The following is a 26,117-nucleotide window of genomic DNA, read 5'->3' as shown; positions in this document are numbered from 1 at the left end:
AAGGAATTGAGTGTAATATCTCCAAGTTTGCAGATGACACTAAACTGGGTGGCAGTGTGAGCTGTGAGGAGAATGGTAAGAAGCTGCAGGGTGACTTGGACAGGTTAGGTGAGTGGGCAAACGCATGGCAGATGCAGTATAATGTGGATAAATGTGAGGTTATCTACTTTGGGGGCAAAAAGCACAAAGGCAGAATATTATCTGAATGGCGGCAGATTAGGAAAAGGGGAGGTGCAATGAGACCTGGGTGTCATGGTACATCAGTCATTGAAAGTTGGCATGCAGGTACAGCAGGCGGTGAAGAAGGCAAATGGTGTATGTTGGCCTTCATAGCTAGGGGATTTGAGTATAGGAGCAGGGAGGTCTTACTGCAGTTGTACAGGGCCTTGGTGAGGCCTCACCTGAAATATTGTGTTCAGTTTTGGTCTCCTAATCTGAGGAAGGACGTGCTTGCTATTGAGGGAGTGCAGCGTAGGTTCACCAGACTGATTCCCGGGATGGCTGGACTGACATACGAGGAGAGACTGGATCGACTGGGCCTTTATTCACTGGAATTTAGAAGGATGAGAGGGGATCTCATAGAAACATATAAAATCTGACAGGACTGGACAGGTTAGATGCAGGAAGAATGTTCCCGATGTTGGGGAAGTCCAGAACTAGGGGACACAGTCTAAGGATAAGGGGTAAGCCATTTAGGACTGAGATGAGGAGAAACTTCTTCACTCAGAGAGTTGGAATTCCCTACCTCAGAGAGTTGTTGATGCCAGTTCATTGGATATATTCAAGAGGGAGTTAGATATAGCCCTTACGGCCAAAGGGATCATGGGGTATGGAGAGAAAGCAGGAAAGGGGTACTGAGGTGAATGATCAGCCATGATCTTATTGAATGGCGGTGCAGGCTCAAAGGGCCGAATGGCCTACTCCTGCACCTATTTTCTATGTTTCTATGTTTCCTTCAGGTACTTATCCAATTCCCTTTTGAAAGCCACAATTGAATCTTCCCCCAGCACCCTAACCACTCGCTGAGTAAAAATGTTTTTCCTCATGTCGCGTTTGGTTCTTTTGGCAATCACGTTAAATCTGTCACCTCTGGTTCTTGACTCTTCCACCAATGGGAACAGTTTTTCTCTCTCTAATCTGTCTAGACCCCTCATGATTTTGAACACCTCTATCAAATCTCCTCTCAATCTTCTCTGCTCCAGTCCATCCACGTAACTGAAGTCCCTCATCTCTGGAACCGTGTGTAAATTTTTCTGCCCCTCTACAAGCCCTCCCCAACCTTCCTAAAGTGCGGTGCCCAGAATTGGACACAATACTCCAGTTGGGGCCGAACCAGTGTTTTATAAAGGTTCATCATAACTTACATAAGAACATAAGAATTTTCTTGCTTTAGTATGCCATGCCTATGAAGCCCAGGATTCTGTATGCTTTTTTTAACCGCTTTCTCAACCTGTCTCTGTTATAATAATATTAAATCCACTATTGAAAATATCTAATGGAAGGAACTTTTTTGCCATGTATAAGGATTGTTCCGATTTCAGGACCATTTAAACTGATCATATGGTGCCAGTCGTGGCAGGGCAGGTAAGTGGATCTGAGTCCATGATCGGATCAGCCATGATCGTATTAAATGGAGGAGCAGGCACGAGGGGCCGTATGGCCCACTCATGCTCCTAGTTATGTTCTTATCTCGCCTCAGAGACTTGAACACAAATTCTAGGCTGACACTCCAGTGTAGCACTGAGGGAGTGCTGCACTGTTGGAGGCGGCGATTTTCAGATGAGATGTTGAACCAAGACCCCATCAGCCCTCTAGGGTAGGCGTAAAAGATCCCATGGCACAACTTTCATTTATATAGCGCCTTTAACGCAGTAAAATGTCTCAAGGCGCTTCACAGGAACATTATGAAATGAAATTTGACACTGAGCTACATAAGGAGATTCATGACAGATGACCAAAAGTGTGGTCAAAGAAGTAGGTTTTAAGGAGCATGTTAAAAGAGAAGAGCGAGGATGAGCGGTTTAAGGAGGGAATTCCAGAGCTTGGGGCCGAGGCAGCTAAAGGTACGGCCGCCAATGGTGGAACATTTAAAATCCATGATGCGCAAAAGGCCAGATTTGGAGGAGTACCGAGATCTCGGCGGGTTGTAAGGCTTGACGAGGTTCCAGAGGTATGGAAGGACAAGGGCCATGGAGGGATTTGAAAACAAGGACGAAAATTTTAAAATCGAGGCATTGCTGGAACAGAAGCCAATGTAAGTCAGCGAACACAGGGGTGATGGGTGAACGGGACTTCGTGTGAGTTAGGATAAGGGAAGCAGAGTTTTGGATGAGTTCAAGTTTATGTAAAGTGGAAGATGGGAGGCCAGCTCGGAGAGCATTAGAATAGTCAAGTATTGAGGTAACAAAGACATGGATGAGGGTTTCAGCAGCAGATGAACAGGGGTGGAGTCAGACAATGTTAGAGATAGAAGTAGGCGGCCTTGGATATGTGGTTGGAAGTGCATCTTGAGAAAGGCGTTATATAAATGTAAGTTCTTTTCTATGTTTCCAGGACTGTGATAATGAATTAGTATGAAATTAATTTTTGTTTTCTATGTTTCCATGACTCTGCTACTGTCTACGGTTCTTTGTGACACGTTTTGTGATGTCTCATAAATACAGCTGATGAAGGCCATTCGCCCGTCGTAGCTCATCCATTCAGGACAAAAATGTTATGCCCCCCTTCCCACCACCATTGAACATAAGAACATACGACATACGAAATAGGAGCAGGAGTCGGCCATTTGGCCCCTCGAGCCTGCTCCGCCATTCAATAAGATCATGGCTGTTCTGATCCTGGCCTCAACTCCACTTCCCCGCCTGCTCCCTATAAACCCTTAACTCCCTTATCTTTCAAAAATCTGTCTATCTCCACCTTCAATACGTTCAATGACCCAGCCTCCACGACCCCCTGAGAGAAGAAATTCCTCCTCATTTCCGTTTTAAATGGGCGACCCATTATTCTGAAACTATGCCCCTTAATTCTAGATTCCCCCACGAGGGAAAACATCCTCTCTGCATCTACCCTGTCATGTCCCCTCAGAATCTGATACATTTCAATAAGATCACCTTTTAGTCTTCTGAACTCCAATGAGTATAGGCCCAACCTGCTCAACCATTCTTAATATGACAACCCCTTCATCTCAGGAATCAATCTCGTGAACCTTCTCTGAACTGGCTCCAGTGCAAGTATATCCTTCCTTAAATAAGGAGACCCAAACTGTACGCAGTACTCTAGGTGTGGCCTCACCAATACCCTGTACAGTTGTAGCAGGACTTCTCTGCCTTTATACTTTATCCCCTTGCAATAAAGGCCAAGATTCCATTTGCCTTTTTAATTACTTGCTGTATCTGCATACTAACTTTTTGTGTTTCATATGCAAGGATCCCCAGATTCCTCTGTACCACCACATTTTGTAATCCCTCCCCATTTAAATAATAACTAGGTTTTTTATTTTTCCTACCAAAGTGGATAAACTCACATTTTCCCACATTATACTCCATCTGCCAAATTTTTGCCCATTCATTTAGCCTATCTGTATCCCTTTGTAGATTATTTGTGGACTCACAACTTGCTTTCCCACCTATCTTTGAGCTATGTTTTGACTAAATCGAGGGGGTTTGGTTTGACCCCACTAGCCTACTCTGGCGTGTGAGTATCTGATTATACTTTACAGTATTCCTTGTGTTTACCTTCCCATACTGTCAGTGTCTCTTCAGTAACGTGAAGCTCTCATTAGTGGTTCGATCAGAGGAATGTCATTACCTCTGAATAATAAACACTTCGTAAAATTTTCCTGGATGTCTGACATTTCTGATTGTGGCTGCCCTGATATTTACGGGGAGGGAGTGGGGTGACAATCAGTGGCCGGGAAAAGCGGAGGTCCTGATGAATTTGATGGTAGGACCTCGTATGTATTTTTTTTACTTAGTATCCCGCCCGGCAGCTAGCCAGATTGAGGTGGGAAAGATTGATGTTCAAGGCCACTGCTGCGGACTGGAGAGGGGGGAGGGAGGGAAGCGCAGTGGGGGAAACATTGGATCGCAGTGGGGTGAGAGAGAAACATGGGATTCTGGAGGTTGGGGGGAAAAGAGACACCATATTAAATGTCTTCTGATAATGTATATTCATTGGGCTCAATTTTCCCCAGTAATTTGTGCCGCTTTTTTGGCGCATCCTGCTTTTTTAAAAGTCCAAGTTTCCCCAATCTTTGTGCGCCAGCATAACTCAGTTAGTTACGATTTTTTTTGCTTTGTTGTTCTTTGCGTCATAGGGGGCGTAACCTGATGTCTGAGCCAGTTTTTCATAATTATGCAAGTTTGGCCAATTTACATTTCTCCTAGGACGGCGTATATGACCACTCCCAAAAAACTTTCTGGGCACTTAAGGAAAACCAGCGCAAATTAAAAAATCGGCGCAGAAAGACGCTATTGTTTCTTAGGTGAAGTTTTGGAGGGAGTCAAGAACACACAAATATGCATAATCAAGCTTAAATTTTTTTAACTTAAAACGCAGGAAATGGAAGTTTAATGGAATTCTTTAAGTTTTGATTTTTTAAAACTGACACGCCACCACTAAACATTCTCCAAACTGGGCTCAAGTGGTGTAGCATCGGCCGGCAGAATCGGTCCTTCGCCCAGACACAGGGTCTCGAGGCTCGGCTTGAAAAGAAGCCCGGAGAGGGGGGGGGGGGTGGGTGTGTGCGGCTGTGGGGCTGTGGAAGGCGAACGGAAGGCTTGAGAAGACTTATACTTTGCATCAAGTGAAGGTGGGGGGGTGATCATTGCACCTGCTCAGACCTGGGTGTGGTCCAACTTTGGGGAGAGAGAGAGAACAAAGAACCTGCATGCTGTTTTGAGCTTGCAAAGGTACAATTTAATTATGGGGGCAATACTGACAATGCCATACCTTATGCAAGCCTTCTGCATGATGGTGCTGCGGAGGAGACAATTGATTCAGCGTCATCACATGAGGAACCTCGGAGCACGTAGGGTGATGGGCAAGAGGCCTTACCCACGTCGGGTATATCGAGACAGGCGTTCGTACCTGCACCTGAGATGCAGACCGTGTCAGAAGGCTGCGTTTCTGCAAAGAAGTTGTAACTGAGATCTGTGAGTTAGTAAAAGCAGACCTGCAACCTAGAAGCATCAGGAGGACTGCTTTGTCAGTTTGTGAAGGTTACAGCTGCACTTTCGTTCTATGCATCTGGATTGTTCCAAACTACAACTGGGGATGTGTGCACCGTTTCTCAACAAGCAACATATAGCTGCATTCAACAGGTGACTGCTGCACTATATACCCGGAGGAATGACTACATAAAGTTCCCCATGACCGCTCAAGCAATGCATGAAAGAGCTTGTGGGCTTCTCCAGGATTGCTGGCTTCCCAAAGGTACAGGGCTGCATCGACTGTACCCACATCGCCTTGTGAACACCTTTGGAGGATTCTGAGATGTACAGGAACAGAAAAGACTTCCACTCCATTAATGTGCAGCTCGTATGTGACGACATGCACCGCATCATGTCAGCTGATGCAAGATACCCTGGGAGCACCCATCATGCGTTCATCCTGCGTGAGAGCATTGTATCTTTCATGTTTCAGCAGCAGCCAGAAGGCAGAGCTGGCTACTGGGAGACAAAGGGTATGGCCTCGCCACCTGGCTCATGATGCCCCTACGCGTAACCCGGACAGAAGCTGACCGGGAATACAACATGTCGCACATTGCGACGCGCAGTATAATAGGACCATTGGCATCTTGAAACAACGTTTTCGATGCCTGGACCATTCCAGAGGCTACTTGCAATGCTCCCCTGAGATTGTCGGTAAGTTCACTGTTGTCTGCTGCATGCTGCGTAACTTAGCCATCATGAGGCAGCAGCAGCTGGTAGTAGAAGACCCACCTGAGGTGAGAGTGGCTGATGATGATGAGGAAGATGCAGAGGACGAGGGCGAGGAAGCCATGCAAATACCTGAACCCGGAGCATGACGGCGAGGAGGGCGGGCCATCGTGCTCCTTTAACGGTTGCTCGAGCCTTGCGCCAGCAGCTCATCCGTGAACGCTTTGCTGCCTGAAGGCTCAGCGACAACTATTCCAAATGGACCATGTTTACTGCTTGGACTAGTTCCGTAATGTTGTGCTGTGTGAATGGAACAAATGATGGAAATGATGATTCTTTACGTCAAAAAGTTGTGTTAATAATGGAACAAATAATGTAAATGATTCAGTTATAATTTAAAATACATTTTATTCAATAGTTTAACAAACATTTGTTTGTTCTGAACTTTAATAAAAAATATTCTTGTATCAAACTTTAAAGTTTTCAGTTAAGATCACTTACAAACTTTTAAACTTGTAAATTTACATAATTTACAAATTGCTTTAATTTGAGAACAGTTACAACAGTAACAACAATACTAACAACAACAACAGCAAAAAAAAAGGGCTGCACCCATCTCTCCTCCACCTCATTCTAAGACCGCCCGCTGCGCTTGGTCTTGGTGACTCCACCCCCCCTGCCTGCAGGCAGTGGCGTAGCGTTTCTCGGGTTGGTACCAAGCTTATTCTTTTGAACATCTCAGGTAATATGCACTTCTTCATGGAGGGGACAGGCGGTAATGTGGGAGGCCCGGCTTGGGCCTCTTCAGAGGCTGGTCTGGGGATTGGAGCGGGAGAGGCAGTTGATTCTGTCAATGTGCGCGGGGTCTGGGCGTGTTCCCTTATGGCAGCAGCTAACTCCAACATTCCCTCCCTCATGTGCCCTGACAGTGTCTCGACTACCACCAACATTCCCTCCTTCATGTTCGCCGACAGTGTCTCACCTACCTGTGACATGCCCTCCCTCATGTTGAGCAAAAATGTGTCAACTACCTGCAACATTCCCTTCCTTATGTTCACTGACAGCGCATCAGCTACCTGCGACATTCCCTCCCTCATGTTCCTAGACAGCATTCCCATTTTTTGTGAGAGTGTTGTTACTTCTCCCGACAGTCCCGATACCTCATCACCCACCCCACTGATAGTGTCCAGGAACGATCGGGTAAGGTCAATGCTCTCCGCACTCATTGCCATCATCTGAACCACATCTATTAGATCCTGCACCTCAGGAGAGCGCTGTCGAGCTCTACTTCCCTCCTCACCCTGGGTGTTGCATGCAGCATCCCAGTGGGACCCGCAGCTTGAGAGGGTGGGGCCCTGGGTGTGCCTCGCTGCACCCCACTGGGACCCGCAGCCTCGGACGGTGGGAAACCATGGAATATCCCACCAACACTCGTACCACTCAGGGAAGGGGTTGGCGCCTCAGTGGGCGACACCTGCACCTCCTCCAGAGTGAGTACAACAATGGGGGCTTCATCTATTTTCTCCCCCTCCTCCTCACCCCATGCTTTTGGTTTGGAAGGTGGGATTGGAAGATGTTCTCCTCTTCAGGCTCGTCCGCATGTGAATAATCTTCTGCATTGGCTTCAGCCTCGTCAGGGTTGGCCTCAAGTTCTGCAAAAATAACAACAGACAAATGGTTAGCAGCAGAGGAGGGGGCAGGGTGGGTGGTATGAGTAGGCTCACACAGCACAGGCAGCAGGCTGGTCTGAAGGACCATGATGAATGATAGCACATTGCATCAACCGAAGCGTAGCTGATGGGGACATCTCCATGAACCGAAGCGTGGCTAACCCGCACAGTACTTAATATATAGCAAAGCCAGGCAGTGGAGTTTGCAGGACTTACCCTCTCCCTCGAGTGTGGGCCCAGCTTGTGCAGTGGTGGTTGCTTTTCTCCAGGCAGGACCCATCAAATCAGCAACCCTCTCTTCCAAGGGTGTCAGTGGGTGCAGATTTTCCGGACCTCCTCATGTTCGAGTTCTTTCCCTTTTGTTGTGTACCACCTTCCTCTGCAAAGATGAAAATATAACTTTGTTAGAAAGGGTGTCTTTCTGCTGGATGGGACATATACAGATGGTCACATTTACAATTGCGTTGAATAAATGAAAATATGACTTGCACTAACTACTTTACCAAGGTCCAGCCAGCTCAAGTCATCTACCCTCAATCACAGTAACTAGTGCCTCCACTTCATCCTGTAAGAAATTTTTAGTCCTTACGCCACATTGCATCTTGTATTGCAGCTCCGATTTCTTTTTCCAATGAGAATTAAAGTTCTCACACACAACTGGCTCTTTAAAAATGGCCGAATGCAGAACGGGAGCTGTACTGCGCATGCGCGCCCATAGGAATCACGTCAAAAACTACCCTTTCTTTCCCCACGCATGTGCAGAAGGGGGGCGGGGGGTAGGGATTGTTTTTTCTGCGCAGATATTGGGCTCCACCCCTCGAAACTACAGGAAAGGATGTGTGGCAACAATTTAAAAAAATAGAACAGGGATATTTGCTACTTTTTTGTTTGGAGAAGTTGGGGCCAAGAAAAACTGGCGTAAATCTGGCAATACACCAAAAAATGGCATTGGGCAAAATTGAGCCCACTATCTCTATTGCATTCCCTTTTCTCTATTCTATCAGTCACTTTGCTGATTTTCTCCCTTCATCTCCTGAAGGCACACACTCACATAGGAACAGGAGGAGGCCATTCAGTCCCTCAAGCCTGCTCCACCATTCAATTGGCTCATGGGTAATGTGTACCTCAACTCCATTTATCCGCCTGTACTCCATATTCCTTGATACCCATCGGTCTCGGTGTAGTAAAATTCCAATTGACCCCCCAGCATCAGCAGACTTTTTGAGGAGCAAGTTCCAGATTTCCACTACTCTGTGTGTGCAAAACCTCTTCCTGATTCCACTCCTAAATGGCCTAGTTCTAATATTAAGATTGTTCTGAATTCCACTATCAGAGGGAATGATTTCTCTCTATCCTATCAATTCCCTTAATCATTTTAAACGCCTTGATTAGATCACCATGGCTGCTAGAGCAGGTCAGAGGCTGGGTAAACTGCGGCGAGTGGCTCACCTCCCGACTCCCCAAAGTCTCTCCACTACCTACAAGGCACAAGTCAGGAGTATGACGGAATATTCTCCGCCTGCCTGGATGAGTGCAGCTCCAACAATACTGAAGAAGCTTGACACCATCCGGGACAAAGCAGCCTGCTTGATCCTCCACCGTAAACATGAACTCCCCCACCATTGGTGCACCATGGCCGCAGTGTGTACTATCTACAGGTTGCAGTGCAGCAAATCGCGAAGGCTTTTTCGACAGCACCTCCAAAACCCGCAACCTCCACCACCTCGAAGGACAAGGGCAGCAAAGGACAAGGAACACCATCACCTCCAAGTCGCACACCATCCTGACTGGGAAATATATTGGCATTCCTTCATCGTTGCTGGGTCAAAATCCTGGAACTCCCTAACCAACACCACACGAATTGCAGTGGCTCACCACCACCTTCAAGGGCAATTAGGGATGGGCAATAAATGCCAGTCTTGCCAGCAACGCTCACATCCCGAGAATTGATTTTCAAAAATCTATTCTCTGCACATTTCCTAAACCTGAATCTTTAGCACGAGCTGGGAATATTTAATATTTTAAAAATTGTATATTTTGTACAAAATTTCTTGCTGTCCAGGAATAGCTACTGCTCTTACAGGTACAGACACGTCACTGAATTTGTTTGTTCCAAAAACAGAGTGGAAAGTAACTGCAGGCCCGTGTCCTTACGAGTGAGAGAAGGAGATCTGTTCTTTATCAAGGTGCTGGATTGACACAAGTTTCCTCTGCTGGAGACTGACTCTAATTTGGAATTCTGACTATTGGTTGTGTGAAGTGGACAGATTAGATTCAACCCTTATATTATCATGTTATATAAACTGCCACAATGGACCAGGAGTCCTGTCGAATTAATGTGATGTAGCAGAGGAAATTACCATAAAAAATCTGGGACAGCTGCCAGTTGCATGCAGGTATTTAGCAATGGTAGAGAAATTAAAAAAAAATAGTCCAAGTTCCTGATGGTGTTTGTTTCTGACCTTCAAAGATAGTTGTAAGTATTAATGCCTTTCCCATTTTATGTACCGGTCGTTCGCTTAATTAATGCCTTGCCTGAAATACGGTCTCCCTAATTGAATATAACTGTATTTTAAAAACTGCAGATTTGAAGACATTGCTTGTCTGGCAGACTCTTTATCGCTCTCGGAGGTCACCTTGGATGGCAATCCCATAGCTCAGGAGTCATGGTACAAGCATACGATTCTCCGACACATGCTGCAGCTCCGACAGCTGGATATGAAGAAAATCACAGTGAGTTACTTTTCCTGACTGCGCCAGTTGGGCTTTGTGCCAGTGTCCATCAATCTAACTCTGCTCCGATACAATGCTTTAGCAATTGAATATTCTGTTTCTCTGACCCAACCGTTAACCTCTTAATGGGTATCATTTTGGGACTTTGGGATTTACTAGTTGGATTGGGGAATAGAAAGCTGATTGAAAAAAAAATCGAAGCACAGTTGTTGCATTGCTAAAAATACATGGTATAGGATAGGGATCAGTGTGACATGACAAATTATTCTACTCGGACTAGGGGCTTGAGCTGAATTTGATGTGAAAGTACAGGATAACAATTTGGCAATCAGATTTGACGGCTCCACCTCCAGTGAGTTTGATAGCCTTAAGCTGCAGCCAGCACCGCGCTCCACAAACTGCTGCGCTGCAGTGTGAACCATCCCTATTTACTTATTAATGGGAGTCCAACCTACCCCAACCACCAATTGGCAGTTAAATGCACACTCATGAGGAAATGGAAGTGTGTACAGCCCATAATTTAGAGTGCCACTGTGTGTGCATATTCATGTGCGTGCAATATTATGGGTGCATGCCTCCTCGTATGAAGAAGTGCTCCTAGTTTAAACAGGAGGACCAGTGGATAGGTGAGTATATCTGCCAGTTAATGAGGTGGCATTGTTTAGCCTTTCACTGGCACTCCCCCAGCACTGTACTGAAGTGTCAGCCTAGATTATGTGTACAAGTCTTAGATTGGGGCTTGAACTGATGACCTTCTGGCAGGTGAGAGTAGATCCTTGGCTCAGTACTTGTACTTTAATATCCAGGTCTGATCGTGCTCTCACATTGTGTTATGATCATTATGTAATTCTTACTCTTAACGTAAAAAGTATGAATATGGAAAGTAGAGCATGGAAATTGGAAATTGTGAATGGATACTTAAAAAAAAAAACAGAATTTTATTAGTTTACTTGGGCCCAAATTTGGCCAGTAGAGATTTCTGGCGCACTCACCAGAGGTGCACCGCTTTTGTACATCGATTAGGGCGTCGAAAATCTTCAGGCCGAGTTTGGCCGCTTCCCAGCCTCTCCTCGATGGTGGCGTAGCGGGGCCACTGGGTTCGGGGGCGGAGCCAGGTTCCGGCGCTGGAAACAGTGCCGGGACCTCTGCACATGCGCGCTAGAGTGTGCGTGCATGTGCAGTAGTTCCTCACCACCAGAATCTCTGCGTGTGCTCTGCAGGCTGTGTGGAAGGGGCCAAAAGCATGCCGCCCCATCCCTGACCGAATGGCTCCCTCATCGGCGGCACGCTGGAGGTAGCACTTCTATTTTTTATTTATGTATTTATTGATTGATTGATTATGTGGTCCATTTTTTATTTTGCTTTCTGGGTTGCACGAGATCTCTTGAGACCCCATTTTAAGTTCACGACAGAGATTCTGAGCTTTCTCTGAGTTTCAACTGCACAAGCCTGCAAGTTGAGTTGCAGTCAATAGGAGGTTGAGGGCATATCACTGGGAGCAGATCTACACAGTGAGAAAGAACTGATGACAGCTAAATCAACAAGGACTTCTCCAGGTGATTGCTCCTCACCAATAATGCAGGGCTCGGAGTGTCGGCCGGAGGGGAGCGGCGGGCATCCCCCGAGATTGAGGCTTTCGGAGTCGGCGGAGCAGCAAGTGAAAGCTGCACACATGTAGCTCACTGACCTCAGGGCCCCGACTCACCGACCTCAGGGCCCCGACTCACCGACCTCAGGGCCCCGACTCACTGACCTCAGGGCCCCGACTCACCGACCTCAGGGCCCCGACTCACCGACCTCAGGGCCCCGACTCACCGACCTCAGGGCCCCGACTCACCGACCTCAGGGCCCCGACTCACCGACCTCAGGGCCCCGACTCACTGACCTCAGGGTCCCGACTCAATGACCTCAGGGCCCCGACTCACTGACCTCAGGGCCCCGACTCACTGACCTCAGGGCCCCGACTCACTGACCTCAGGGCCCCGACTCACTGACCTCAGGGTCCCGACTCAATGACCTCAGGGCCCCGACTCACTGACCTCAGGGCCCCGACTCACTGACCTCAGGGTCCCGACTCACCGACCTCGGGGTCCCGACTCACCGACCTCAGGGTCCCGACTCACTGACCTCAGGGTCCCGACTCAATGACCTCAGGGCCCCGACTCACTGACCTCAGGGCCCCGACTCACTGACCTCAGGGCCCCGACTCACTGACCTCAGGGTCCCGACTCAATGACCTCAGGGCCCCGACTCACTGACCTCAGGGCCCTGCCGACCTCAGGGTCCCGACTCCCCGACCTCAGGGTCCCGACTCACTGACCTCTGGGCCCCGACTCACCGACCTCAGGGTCCCGACTTACCGACCTCAGGGTCCCGACTCACCGACCTCAGGGTCCCGACTTACCGACCTCTGGGCCCCGACTCACCGACCTCAGGGCCCCGACTCACTGACCTCAGGGTCCCGACTTACCGACCTCTGGGCCCCGACTCACCGACCTCAGGGCCCCGACTCACTGACCTCAGGGTCCCGACTCACTGACCTCAGGGCCCCGACTCACTGACCTCAGGGCCCCGACTCACTGACCTCAGGGCCCCGACTCACTGACCTCAGGGCCCCGACTCACTGACCTCAGGGTCCCGACTCAATGACCTCAGGGCCCCGACTCACTGACCTCAGGGTCCCGACTCACCGACCTCGGGGTCCCGACTCACCGACCTCAGGGTCCCGACTCACTGACCTCAGGGTCCCGACTCAATGACCTCAGGGCCCCGACTCACTGACCTCAGGGCCCCGACTCACTGACCTCAGGGCCCCGACTCACTGACCTCAGGGTCCCGACTCAATGACCTCAGGGCCCCGACTCACTGACCTCAGGGCCCTGCCGACCTCAGGGTCCCGACTCCCCGACCTCAGGGTCCCGACTCACTGACCTCTGGGCCCCGACTCACCGACCTCAGGGTCCCGACTTACCGACCTCAGGGTCCCGACTCACCGACCTCAGGGTCCCGACTTACCGACCTCTGGGCCCCGACTCACCGACCTCAGGGCCCCGACTCACTGACCTCAGGGTCCCGACTCACTGACCTCAGGGTCCCGACTCACTGACCTCAGGGCCCTGCCGACCTCAGGGTCCCGACTCACCGACCTCTGGGCCCCGACTCACCGACCTCAGGGACCCGACTCACCGACCTCAGGGTTCCGACTCACTGACCTCAGGGTCCCGACTCACTGACCTCAGGGCCCTGCCGACCTCAGGGCCCCGACTCACTGACCTCAGGGCCCCGACTCACCGACCTCAGGGTCCCGACTCACCGACCTCAGGGTCCCGACTCACCGACCTCAGGGTCCCGACTTACTGACCTCAGGGTCCCGACTTACTGACCTCTGGGCCCCGACTCACCGACCTCAGGGCCCCAACTCACCGACCTCAGGGCCCCGACACACTGACCTCAGGGCCCCAACTCACTGACCTCAGGGCCCCGACTCACTGACCTCTGGGCCCCGACTCACCGACCTCAGGGCCCCGACTCACTGACCTCTGGGCCCCGACTCACCGACCTCAGGGCCCCGACTCACCGACCTCAGGGCCCGACTCACCGACCTCAGGGCCCTGACTCACTGACCTCAGGGCCCCGACTCACTGACCTCAGGGTCCCGACTCACCGACCTCAGGGCCCCGACTCACTGACCTCAGGGTCCCGACTCACTGACCTCAGGGCCCCGACTCACTGACCTCAGGGTCCCGACTCACTGACCTCAGGGCCCTGACTCACTGACCTCAGGGTCCCGACTCACTGACCTCAGGGCCCTGCCGACCTCAGGGTCCCGACTCACCGACCTCTGGGCCCCGACTCACCGACCTCAGGGCCCCGACTCACCGACCTCAGGGCCCCGACTCACCGACCTCAGGGTCCCGACTCACTGACCTCAGGGCCCCGACTCACTGACCTCAGGGCCCCGACTCACTGACCTCAGGGTCCCGACTCACTGACCTCAGGGCCACGACTCACTGACCTCAGGGCCCCGACTCACTGACCTCAGGGCCCCGACTCACTGACCTCAGGGTCCCGACTCACTGACCTCAGGGCCCCGACTCACCGACCTCAGGGTCCCGACTCACTGACCTCAGGGCCCTGCCGACCTCAGGGTCCCAACTCACCGACCTCAGGGTCCCGACTCACCGACCTCAGGGTTCCGACTCACTGACCTCAGGGTCCCAACTCACTGACCTCAGGGCCCTGCCGACCTCAGGGCCCCGACTCACTGACCTCAGGGTTCCGACTCACTGACCTCAGGGTTCCGACTCACTGACCTCAGGGTCCCGACTCACCGACCTCAGGGTCCCGACTCACTGACCTCAGGGCCCCGACTCACCGACCTCAGGACCCCGACTCACCGACCTCAGGGCCCCGACTCACCGACCTTGGGGTCCCGACTCACCGACCTCTGAGCCCCGACTCACTGACCTCAGGGCCCCGACTCACTGACCTCAGGGCCCCGACTCACTGACCTCAGGGCCCCGACTCACTGACCTCAGGGCCCCGACTCACTGACCTCAGGGCCCCGACTCACTGACCTCAGGGCCCCGACTCACTGACCTCAGGGCCCCGACTCACTGACCTCAGGGCCCCGACTCACTGACCTCAGGGCCCCGACTCACTGACCTCAGGGTCCCGACTCACTGACCTCAGGGCCCTGCCGACCTCAGGGTTCTGACTCACCGACCTCAGGGTCCCGACTCACTGACCTCAGGGTTCCGACTCACTGACCTCAGGGTCCCGACTCACTGACCTCAGGGCCCTGCCGACCTCAGGGCCCCGACTCACAGACCTCAGGGTCCCGACTCACTGACCTCAGGGTTCCGACTCACTGACCTTAGGGTCCCGACTCACCGACCTCAGGGTCCCGACTCACTGACCTCAGGGCCCTGCCGACCTCAGGGCCCCGACTCACAGACCTCAGGGCCCCGACTCACCGACCTCAGGGCCCCGACTCACTGACCTCAGGGCCCTGCCGACCTCAGGGTCCCGACTCACTGACCTCAGGTCCCCGACTCACTGACCTCAGGGCCCTGCCGACCTCGGGGTCCCGACTCACTGACCTCAGGGTCCCGACTCACTGACCTCAGGGCCCTGCCGACCTCGGGGTCCCGACTCACTGACAGGGCCCCGACTCACTGACCTCAGGGCCCCGACTCACTGACCTCAGGGCCCCGACTCACTGACCTCAGGGCCCCGACTCACCGACCTCAGGGCCCCGATTCACCGACCTCAGGGCCCCGACTCACTGACCTCAGGGTCCCGACTCACTGACCTCAGGGCCCTGCCGACCTCGGGGTCCCGACTCACCGACCTCAGGGCCCCGACTCACTGACCTCAGGGCCCCGACTCACTGACCTCAGGGCCCCGACTCACTGACCTCAGGGCCCCGACTCACTGACCTCAGGGCCCCGACTAACTGACCTCAGGGCCCCGACTCACTGACCTCGGAGTCCCGACTCACTGACCTCGGGGTCCCGACTCACCGACCTCGGGGTCCCGACTCACCGACCTCAGGGTCCCGACTCACCGACCTCAGGGCCCTGCCGACCTCAGGGTCCCGACTCACTGACCTCGGGGCCCCGACTCACTGACCTCGGGGCCCCGACTCACTGACCTCAGGGCCCCGACTCACCGACCTCAGGGGATTAAATGTAGTATCTCCAAATTTGCGGATGACACTAAGTTGGGTGGCAGTGTGAGCTGCGAGGAGGATGCTGTGAGGCTGCAGAGCGACTTGGATAGGTTAGGTGAGTGGGCAAATGCATGGCAGATGAAGTATAATGTGGATAAATGTGAGGTTATCCACTTTGGTGGTAAAAACAGAGAGACAGACTATTATCTGAATGGTGACAGATTAGGAAAAGGGGAGGTGCAAAGAGACGTGGGTGTCATGGTACATCAGTCATTGAAGGTTGGCATGCAGGTACAGCAGGCGGTTAAGAAAGCAAATGGCATGTTGGCCTTCATAGCAAGGGGATTTGAGTACAGGGGCAGGGAGGTGTTGCTACAGTTGTACAGGGCATTGGTGAGGCCACACCTGGAGTATTGTGTACAGTTTTGGTCTCCTAACCTGAGGAAGGACATTCTTGCTATTGAGGGAGTGCAGCGAAGGTTCACCAGACTGATTCCCGGGATGGCGGGACTGACCTATCAAGAAAGACTGGATCAACTGGGCTTGTATTCACTGGAGTTCAGAAGAATGAGAGGGGACCTCATAGAAACATATAAAATTCTGACGGGGTTAGACAGGTTAGATGCAGGAAGAATGTTCCCAATGTTGGGGAAGTCCAGAACCAGGGGTCACAGTCTAAGGATAAGGGGTAAGCCATTTAGGACCGAGATGCGGAGGAACTTCTTCACCCAGAGAGTGGTGAACCTGTGGAATTCTCTACCACAGAAAGTTGTTGAGGCCAATTCACTAAATATATTCAAAAAGGAGTTAGATGAGGTCCTTACTGCTAGGGGGATCAAGGGGTATGGCGAGAAAGCAGGAATGGGGTACTGAAGTTGAATGTTCAGCCATGAACTCATTGAATGGCGGTGCAGGCTAGAAGGGCCGAATGGCCTACTCCTGCACCTATTTTCTATGTTTCTATGTTTCTATGACACACCGACCTCAGGGTCCCGACTCACCGACCTCAGGGTCCCGATTCACCGACCTCAGGGCCCCGACTCACCGACCTCAGGGTCCCGACTCACCGACCTCAGGGCCCCGACTCACTGACCTCAGGGTCCCGACTCACCGACCTCGGAGTCCCGACTCACTGACCTCAGGGTCCCGACTCACTGACCTCAGGGCCCGACTCACTGACCTCAGGGTCCCGACTCACCGACCTCAGGGCGTTGCCGACCTCAGGGTCCCGACTCACTGACCTCAGGTCCCCGACTCACTGACCTCAGGGCCCCGACTCACCGACCTCAGGGCCCCGACTCACCGACCTCAGGGTCCCGACTCACCGACCTCAGGGTCCCGACTCACCGACCTCAGGGTCCCGACTCACCGACCTCAGGGTCCCGACTCACCGACCTCAGGGTCCCGACTCACCGACCTCAGGGCCCCGACTCACCGACCTCCGGGCCCCGACTCACCGACCTCAGGGCCCCGACTCACCGACCTCAGGGTCCCGACTCACTGACCTCAGGGCCCTGCCGACCTCAGGGTCCCGACTCACTGACCTCAGGGCCCCGACTCACCGACCTCAGGGTCCCGACTCAATGACCTCAGGGCCCTGCCGACCTCAGGGTCCCGACTCACCGACCTCAGGGTCTTGCCGACCTCGGGGCCTTACCGATTCGCCGATCTTTTTATTTGTCATTGATTGATTGCTTATTACTTTGGTCTTGGTGCTTTAGGTGCAGTGTTCCTTCTATTTTTTATTAATTAATTGCTTATTACTTTTTGTGCTTTGTTTCGTGCTTTGTAAGTCTTGGTGCTCGGTGCAGGTCCTCTCAGCTTCCTTGTATTTTTTATTTGTTATTGAATGCTTATCTTTGTGCTTTGTTTAGTGCTTGATGCTTTAAATGTACTTAACCTGCTCTGTACTTAACCTAACTCTCCGCAAGGTTTTTCTGTGCGGCCACAAGTGGACACATACGCTGGCCTAAGTTAGTTTGGAGTAACTATTAGCTGTCCAAACTGGCTTAAATGGCCAAAACAGGCGTAGGTGGAACGCCCCCTTTTGAAAAAAACGAAACAAAAAAAATCCTCACTAACTCACTTACTCTGGCGCAAATTAAATGTGCAGAATGGGGATTTTTAAGATACTCCAGAAAAATCAAGTTGCTCCAAAAAAACGGAGCAACTCCTGGGGCAATTTGAGCCCCTTGTGTGTAATTAGCTTCACTATTAGGGATCCCACATTCTGGTTTCTAAGGATGTGTTTGCTAATCAAACAGAATTTCTGATCTCTGCTCCCCCAAGTCTAGCTCCATTAGTGCTGGGCAAAAGTATGGGAATGTTGACCTGTCGCCACCTGTCTGCCCTTTTAACAATGGATCGCGGTTTTCACCATGCTTGTTAGCTTGTTTCTTCTCACCACTCTCCATCCTTTTAGATACTAAGCAATCTAAGAACTGTACCTGCATATGTTTATATATCCATAAACACTGCTGCCATTTGACAGACAGATCTATTAAGTGACTTTATTTGATCTGGCCCTGGTGCATTCAGAAATAGTAGAACTTGGGAAAATAAAATGGCAACAATATTGGCAAAAAATTATGTAGAGCAGCAAAATGATGTATAACAGAAATTGGAAACATTTAAAACAGTGTTCGACAGAGTGCATTAGAACATAAGAACATAAGAACTGGGAGCAGGAGTAGACCATTCGTCTCCTCGAGCCTGCTCCGCCATTCTATAAGATCTGATCTTGGGCTCAGCTCCACTTGCCACTCCACTCCAAGTCTCACTATATAATGCAGGAACAATATATTCCATTGAAAGGAAAGAACAAACTAATGACGAATGAGGCTCCATCGATAAATAAAGCCATAAGGGAACAATTGAGGGTAAGGAAAGAGTCATACATCAAGTACATAGACAGCAGGGGAGTGCATGATGAGGGAGAATATGAAAAGATTAGGAGAGAAGTCAAAAAAGACTATTAGGAAAGCAAAGAGGAACTATGAAATTAAATTATCAAGGAACATAAAACAAAATAGTAAAATATTTTACAGGCACATCAATAACAAAAGGAAGGTTAGAATGGGAATAGAGCCATTAAAGTGAGATGTGACAGTAACCAACATATATTGCCATATCTTCCAATAATTCTGATTCCCAACTGAGATAATTTCTACTGCATTCTGCTGATTGTGCTGCCAGCATGTAGTGGAGAGCACGGAAAGAGAGGGTGAAGATAAGTGAATTTAATCTACATACTTCCGTTTAGATTAACTATATAAAACATGTAGTCTGTTAGTGCACAGCACTCTGTGCACCAAGGGGTTGTGGGTTCTTTCACCTGGGTAGTAGTGCTCTCACCCAACACATTCCAAGGTAGTGGCTGCGGCAACATACAACTGGAAATGCATAGAAAAATGCAGAGTTCTCATTTTTTTTCACTTCAAAATTTAAGGTATTTTGAAGAAAAGACTTGCATTCTAATATCCCATTCTGCCAGATGTGTAAACCATTGTACGTGATCTGTGTAAAACCTTCCCGATCTCTCTCATGTTTACAAAGAACATCTTTAAATCATAAAGTCAGGATATGTAATAAAGATCAAAAAATTATTGAACAAATTTGAAAAGTTTTCTATAATTTTGTTTTAAAAATGTGGCACACAGAAATTAAATCTGCTAGTTTGGCAGTAAAACATATTTGCAGGCAACAAGCTGGGTCTAATCTTGGACTGAGCTGGCCCCAGGACTGCTGAAAAACGTGATTGTTCCATTATTAGCTGAAAGCTGAATCTGACTATTTCTTTAGCTAATCCAATAGGGAAATAATTAAATAATACAAAAGTGTCTCTGTACAGCTCCACATTTTCATTCACTGTAGCGCGCATGTGCCGGGACCTCTGCACATGCGCGCTACAGTGGGCGCGCATGTGCAGTAGCTCCAGGCGCCCAAAACTGTGGGAGGGGCCCGAAGCACGCAGCCCCTAGCTCTGGCCGAATGGCCTCACTGGGGCTGCGTGAATAAGGCTCCTCCCACCCGACCTGACCCCCGCTCTCTCCCCCCCCTCCGGCGACCCGACCGCTGCGACTCTCCCCTCCCCCGGACCTCCGCGGCTCCTTCCCCCCCCCGGAGGTCAAAGGGTTTGATTAGGGCAGGGAAAATGGAGTACGAGAAGAAGCTTGCAGGGAACATTAAGACGGATTGCAAAAGTTTCTATAGATATGTAAAGAGAAAAAGGTTAGTAAAGACAAACGTAGGTCCCCTGCAGTCAGAATCAGGGGAAGTCATAACGGGGAACAAAGAAATGGCGGACCAATTGAACAAGTACTTTGGTTCGGTATTCACTGAGGAGGACACAAACAACCTTCCGGATATAAAAGGGGTCGGAGGGTCTAGTAAGGAGGAGGAACTGAGGGAAATCCTTATTAGTCGGGAAATTGTGTTGGGGAAATTGATGGGATTGAAGGCCGATAAATCCCCAGGGCCTGATGGACTGCATCCCAGAGTACTTAAGGAGGTGGCCTTGGAAATAGTGGATGCATTGACAGTCATTTTCCAACATTCCATTGACTCTGGATCAGTTCCTATCGAGTGGAGGGTAGCCAATGTAACCCCACTTTTTAAAAAAGGAGGGAGAGAGAAAACAGGGAATTACAGACCGGTCAGCCTGACATCGGTAGTGGGTAAAATGATGGAATCAATTATTAAGGATGTCATCGCAGTGCATTTGGAAAGAGGTAATACGATAGGTCCAAGTCAGCATGGATTTGTGAAAGGGAAATCATGCTTGACAAATCTTCTGGAATTTTTTGAGGATGTTTCCAGTAGAGTGGACAAGGGAGAACCAGTTGATGTGGTATATTTGGACTTTCAGAAGGCTTTCGACAAGGTCCCACACAAGAGATTAATGTGCAAAGTTAAAGCACATGGGATTGGGGGTAGTGTGCTGACATGGATTGAGAACTGGTTGTCAGACAGGAAGCAAAGAGTAGGAGTAAATGGGGACTTTTCAGAATGGCAGGCAGTGACTAGTGGGGTACCGCAAGGTTCTGTGCTGGGGCCCCAGCTGTTTACACTGTACATTAATGATTTAGACAAGGGGATTAAATGTAGTATCTCCAAATTTGCGGATGACACTAAGTTGGGTGGCAGTGTGAGCTGCAAGGAGGATTCTATGAGGCTGCAGAGCGTTTGGATAGGTTAGGTGAGTGGGCAAATGCATGGCAGATGAAGTATAATGTGGATAAATGTGAGGTTATCCACTTTGGTGGTAAAAACAGAGAGACAGACTATTATCTGAATGGTGACAGATTAGGAAAAGGGCAGGTGCAAAGAGACCTGGGTGTCATGGTACATCAGTCATTGAAGGTTGGCATGCAGGTACAGCAGGCGGTTAAGAAAGCAAATGGCATGTTGGCCTTCATAGCGAGGGGATTTGAGTACAAGGGCAGGGAGATGTTGCTACAATTGTACAGGGCCTTGGTGAGGCCACACCTGGAGTATTGTGTACAGTTTTGGTCTCCTAACCTGAGGAAGGACATTCTTGCTATTGAGGGAGTGCAGCGAAGGTTCACCAGACTGATTCCCGGGATGGCGGGACTGACCTATCAAGAAAGACTGGATCAACTGGGCTTGTATTCACTGGAGTTCAGAAGAATGAGAGGGGACCTCATAGAAACGTTTAAAATTCTGACGGGGTTAGACAGGTTAATTGCAGGAAGAATGTTCCCAATGTTGGGGAAGTCCAGAACCAGGGGACACAGTCTAAGGATAAGGGGGAAGCCATTTAGGACCGAGATGAGGAGGAATTTCTTCACCCAGAGAGTGGTGAACCTGTGGAATTCTCTACCACAGAAAGTTGTTGAGGCCAATTCACTAAATATATTCAAAAAGGAGTTAGATGAAGTCCTTACTACTAGGGGAATCAAGGGGTATGGCGAGAAAGCAGGAATGGGGTACTGAAGTTGCATGTTCAGCCATGAACTCATTGAATGGCGGTGCAGGCTAGAAGGGCCGAATGGCCTGCTCCTGCACCTATTTTCTATGTTTCTATGGACCTTCGCGACACCCCCCCCCCCCCCCCGAGACCCAACGCCACATACCTGTAAATCCAGCCCGACATCTTGGGCCCGGCCGTTCAGCCTCCTTCTCTCCCTTTTCCCTCCCTCCCTCCTCTCACCTTCCCTCCCTCCCTCCTCTCTCCTTCCCTCCCTCCCTCATCTCTCCTTCCCTCCCTCCCTCCTTCTCTCCCTCCCTCCTTCTCTCCCTCCCTCCTTCTCTCCCTCCCTCCTCTCTCCCTCCCTCCTCTCTCCCTCCCTCCTCGCTCCTTCTCTCCCTCCCTCCATCCTCTCTCCTTCCCTCCCTCCATCCTCTCTCCCTTCTCCCCCTCGCCCCCCCCTTCTCCTCCGCCCTTCCTCCTCCCCCCCCATCTCCCCCACCCCTCCCTCCACCTGCCCCCTCACCCCCACCCCTCCCTCCCCCACCCATCACCCCACCCCTCCCTCCCCCACCCCCCACCCCACCCCTCCCTCCCCCACCCCCCACCCCACCCCTCCCTCCCCCACCCCACCCCTCCCTCCCCCACCCCACCCCCTCTACCCTACCCCCTCCACCCCCCTCTAACCCCACCCCCCACCCCACCCCCCAATACCCCCACCCCCTACACCCCCCTCTACCTCCACCCCCCACCCCACCCCCCTCTACCTCCCTCCTCCTTTTTTCCCCTCTTCCCCCCCCAACCCCCCATCTCCCCCCTCCCCCCCACCCCCATTCTCCCCCTCCCCCCCACCCCCTACTCCCCTCCCTCTCATCCCCATTCTCCCCCTCCCCCCACCCCTTCTCCCCCCCCTTCTCCCCCTCCCCTCGCTGTCAGAAACACAGACACTGACAGACAGAGAGATAGAGACACTGACAGAGACACACTGGATGACTCCCGGTGCTGCAGTCGGTAAGTAGAAAATGTTTAATTTATTGATTTTTTAATTTTTTTTTATTTTTTGTTAATTTTTTTTGATTGATTTATTGGTTGATTTACTGATGTATTTATCATCTATTATTGATGATGGCTCTTTATTTGTAAAACTGAAGTGCTTAATGTTTGTAAGCTTCCCTTTAAACCCCCCCCCCCCCATTCCCCACGCCTAATTTGTAACCTACGCCTGATTTTCTAAAGTGTAGACAAGGTTTTTTCGAACGTACAAAAATCTTCACTTACTCCATTCTAAGTTAGTTTGGAGTAAGTTTTCACTGCCTAAACTTTGAAAACAGGCGCAAGTGGCCGGACAAGCCCCCTTTTGAAAAAGAAATTCTGTTCCAAAGTGAAACTGTTCTAACTGATTAGAACTGGAGCAAACTAAATGCCGAGAATTCAAATTTCTAAGATACGCCATTCTAAACCAGTTGCTCCAAAAAAACTGGAGCAACTCAGGCCGAAACTTGGCCCCATTGTTCTGTATTTTTGACAATTTGTTGTTTCTTGAGTGGCAGCTGCCCCACATGGCGTAAGTGAAGGCACGGCTCTGGATAGAGCGTACTTGTTGCTTAATTGTAAATGCTTTTATTCTATCGCTGGATAGATGAATATCAGTTGCCTGTAAAGTGAAGCCTTCAGTCAAAGGTGTACAGTTGACAACTTTTTATTCCCACTGTTTCTTCACTGAGCAGGAAAATGGCTCGTAAATCATGACCAGAAATCACAAACGTAACGTACTCGCATTAGATTGTTAACTCTGCTTTCACTTTTCTGTCTTCAACAACCCTTGCCCATCTTTGTCCTGAGAACTGTACTCCCCTGCAGTTGTAAACTACTGAAGAACCTTTTGTGGTTTCTGGTAACTAGCCCATGCTCTGATTGGAGCCAATGGAAGCTCTGCTTGGTACTGGAATGATGATCTCTTGTTGTTCTTTCCCTGCTTCGGTGATGCTGCTATTCTTTGATGCTTCGACCACACCAGCTTCAGGCTGTTCTGCTACAGAAGCATGTATTTGTTACACTGACTGTTTACACCAATACCAAGCAAATTGGCCAGGGTAGCCTTGAGGAAGAGTTCATAGAGTATATCCGGGATAGTTTCCTTGAACAGTACTTTGAGGAACCAACCAGGGAGCAGGCTATCTTCGATCTGGTACTGTGTAATGAGACAGGATTAATAAACGATCTCCTAGTAAAGGATCCTTTCGGAATGAGTGACCATAACATGGTTGAATTTCAAATTCAGTTGGAAGGTGAGAAAGTTGGATCTCTAACCAGTGTCCTAAGCTTAAATAAAGGAGACTACAAAGATATGAAGACAGAGTTGGCTAAAGTGGACTGGAAAAATAGATTAAAGAGTGGGACGGTTGATGAGCAGTGGCAGACATTTAAGGAGATATTTCATAACTTGCAACAAAAATATATCCCAATGAGAAGGAAAGGCTGTAAGAGAAGGGATAGCCATCCGTTGCTAACCAAGGAAATAAGGGATGGTATCAATTGTCGGGGGTGGACAGTTGGGGCACTTGAGAACACCAAGTATGTGCTACCATTTGCTTTTATCTTGTGCTGAAACCCATCAAGGGCCTTTGAATCCTGAGACTAATGGGAGGCCAAAGGATTGGGAAACATTTAAAAGCCAGCAAAGAATGACTAAAAAAATAATGAGAAGATAGATTATGAAAGTAAACTGGCACGAAATATAAAAACAGATAGTAAGAGTTTCTACAGGTTCATAAAAAGGAAAAGAGTGGCTAAAGTAAATGTTGGTCCCCTGGAGGATGAGACTGGGGAATTAATAATGGAGAACAGGGAAATGAATTGAACAAATATTTTGTATCAGTCTTCACAGTAGAAGACACTAAAAATTTCCAAATAGTGGATAATCATCAGGCTGTAGGGAGAGAGGAACTTTATACAATCACTATCACTAAAGAAGTGGTACTCGGTAAAATAATGGGACTAAAAGTGGACAAGTCCCCTGGGCCTGATGGCTTGCATCTTAGGGTCTTAAAAGAACTGGCTGCAGAGATAGTGGATGCATTGGTTATAATCTACCAAAATTCCCTGGATTCTAGGGCGGTCCTAGCGGATTGGAAAACTGCAACTGTAACGCCCCTATTTAAAAAAGGAGGCAGACAGAAAGCAGGAAACTATAGACCGGTTAGCCTAACATCTGTCGTTGGGAAAATGCTGGAATCCATTATTAAGGAAGCAGCAGCAGGACATTTGGAAAAGCATAATTCAATCAAGCAGAGTCAGCATGGTTTTATGAAAGGGAAATCATGTTTGATAAGTTTGCTGAAGTTCTTTGAGGATGTAATGAGCAGTGTGAATAAGCGGGAACCAGTGGATGTGGTGTATTTGGATTTCCAGAAGGCATTCGATAAGGTGCCTTATAAAAGGTTACTGCACAAGCTAAAAGTTCACTGGGTTAGGGGTAATATATTAGCATGGATAGAGGATTGGCTAACTAACAGAAAACAGAGAGTCGGGATAAACGGGTCATTTTCTGGTTGGCAAATAGTGACTAATGGGGTGCATCAGGGATCGGTGCTGGGGCCTCAACTATTTACAATCTATATTAATAACTTGGATGAAGGGACCGAGTGTAATGTAGCCAAGTTTGCGGATGATACAAAGATGGGTGGGAAAGCAAATTGTGAGGAAGACACAAAAATTCTGCAGAGATATGGACAAGCTAAGTGAGTGAGCAAAATTTGGCAGATGGAGTATAATTTATTTAGATTTTCAAAAGGCATTCGATAAGGTGCCACACAAAAGGTTACTGCAGAAGATAAAGGTACGCAGGGTCAGTGGAAATGTATTAGCATGGATAGAGAATTGGCTGGCTAACAGAAAGCAGAGAGTCGGGATAAATGGGTCCTTTTCGGGTTGGAAATCGGTGGTTAGTGGTGTGCCACAGGGATCGGTGCTGGGACCACAACTGTTTACAATATACATAGATGACCTGGAAGAGGGGACAGAGTGTAGTGTAACAAAATTTGCAGATGGCACAAAGATTAGTGGGAACGCGGGTTGTGTAGAGGACACAGAGAGGCTGCAAAGAGATTTAGATAGGTTAAGCGAATGGGCTAAGGTTTGGCAGATGGAATACAATGTCGGAAAGTGTGAGGTCATCCACCTTGGGGGGAAAAAAAACAAAAAAAGGGAATACTATTTGAATGGGGAGAAAT

General features: G+C 49.8%; 1 protein-coding gene across 3 annotated transcripts in view; it reads left to right on the top strand.

Annotated features, from left to right (window-relative positions):
• LOC139234018 (leucine-rich repeat-containing protein 49) overlaps positions 1 to 26,117 on the top strand; it is a 292,104-nt gene that overhangs the window by 114,744 nt on the left and 151,243 nt on the right. For all 3 annotated transcript variants that reach the window (XM_070864857.1, XM_070864856.1, XM_070864854.1), the window contains exon 10: positions 10,135 to 10,282. In XM_070864857.1, coding sequence (XP_070720958.1) covers positions 10,135 to 10,282 — 148 coding nt within the window. The remainder of the gene's footprint in view (positions 1 to 10,134; positions 10,283 to 26,117) is intronic.

Source organism: Pristiophorus japonicus, chromosome 21 (assembly GCF_044704955.1).
Source record: "Pristiophorus japonicus isolate sPriJap1 chromosome 21, sPriJap1.hap1, whole genome shotgun sequence".
NCBI lineage: Eukaryota > Metazoa > Chordata > Chondrichthyes > Pristiophoridae > Pristiophorus > Pristiophorus japonicus.
The sequence above is the reverse complement of the archived record's forward strand: the minus strand, read 5'-3'. Positions and strand labels throughout refer to the sequence as shown.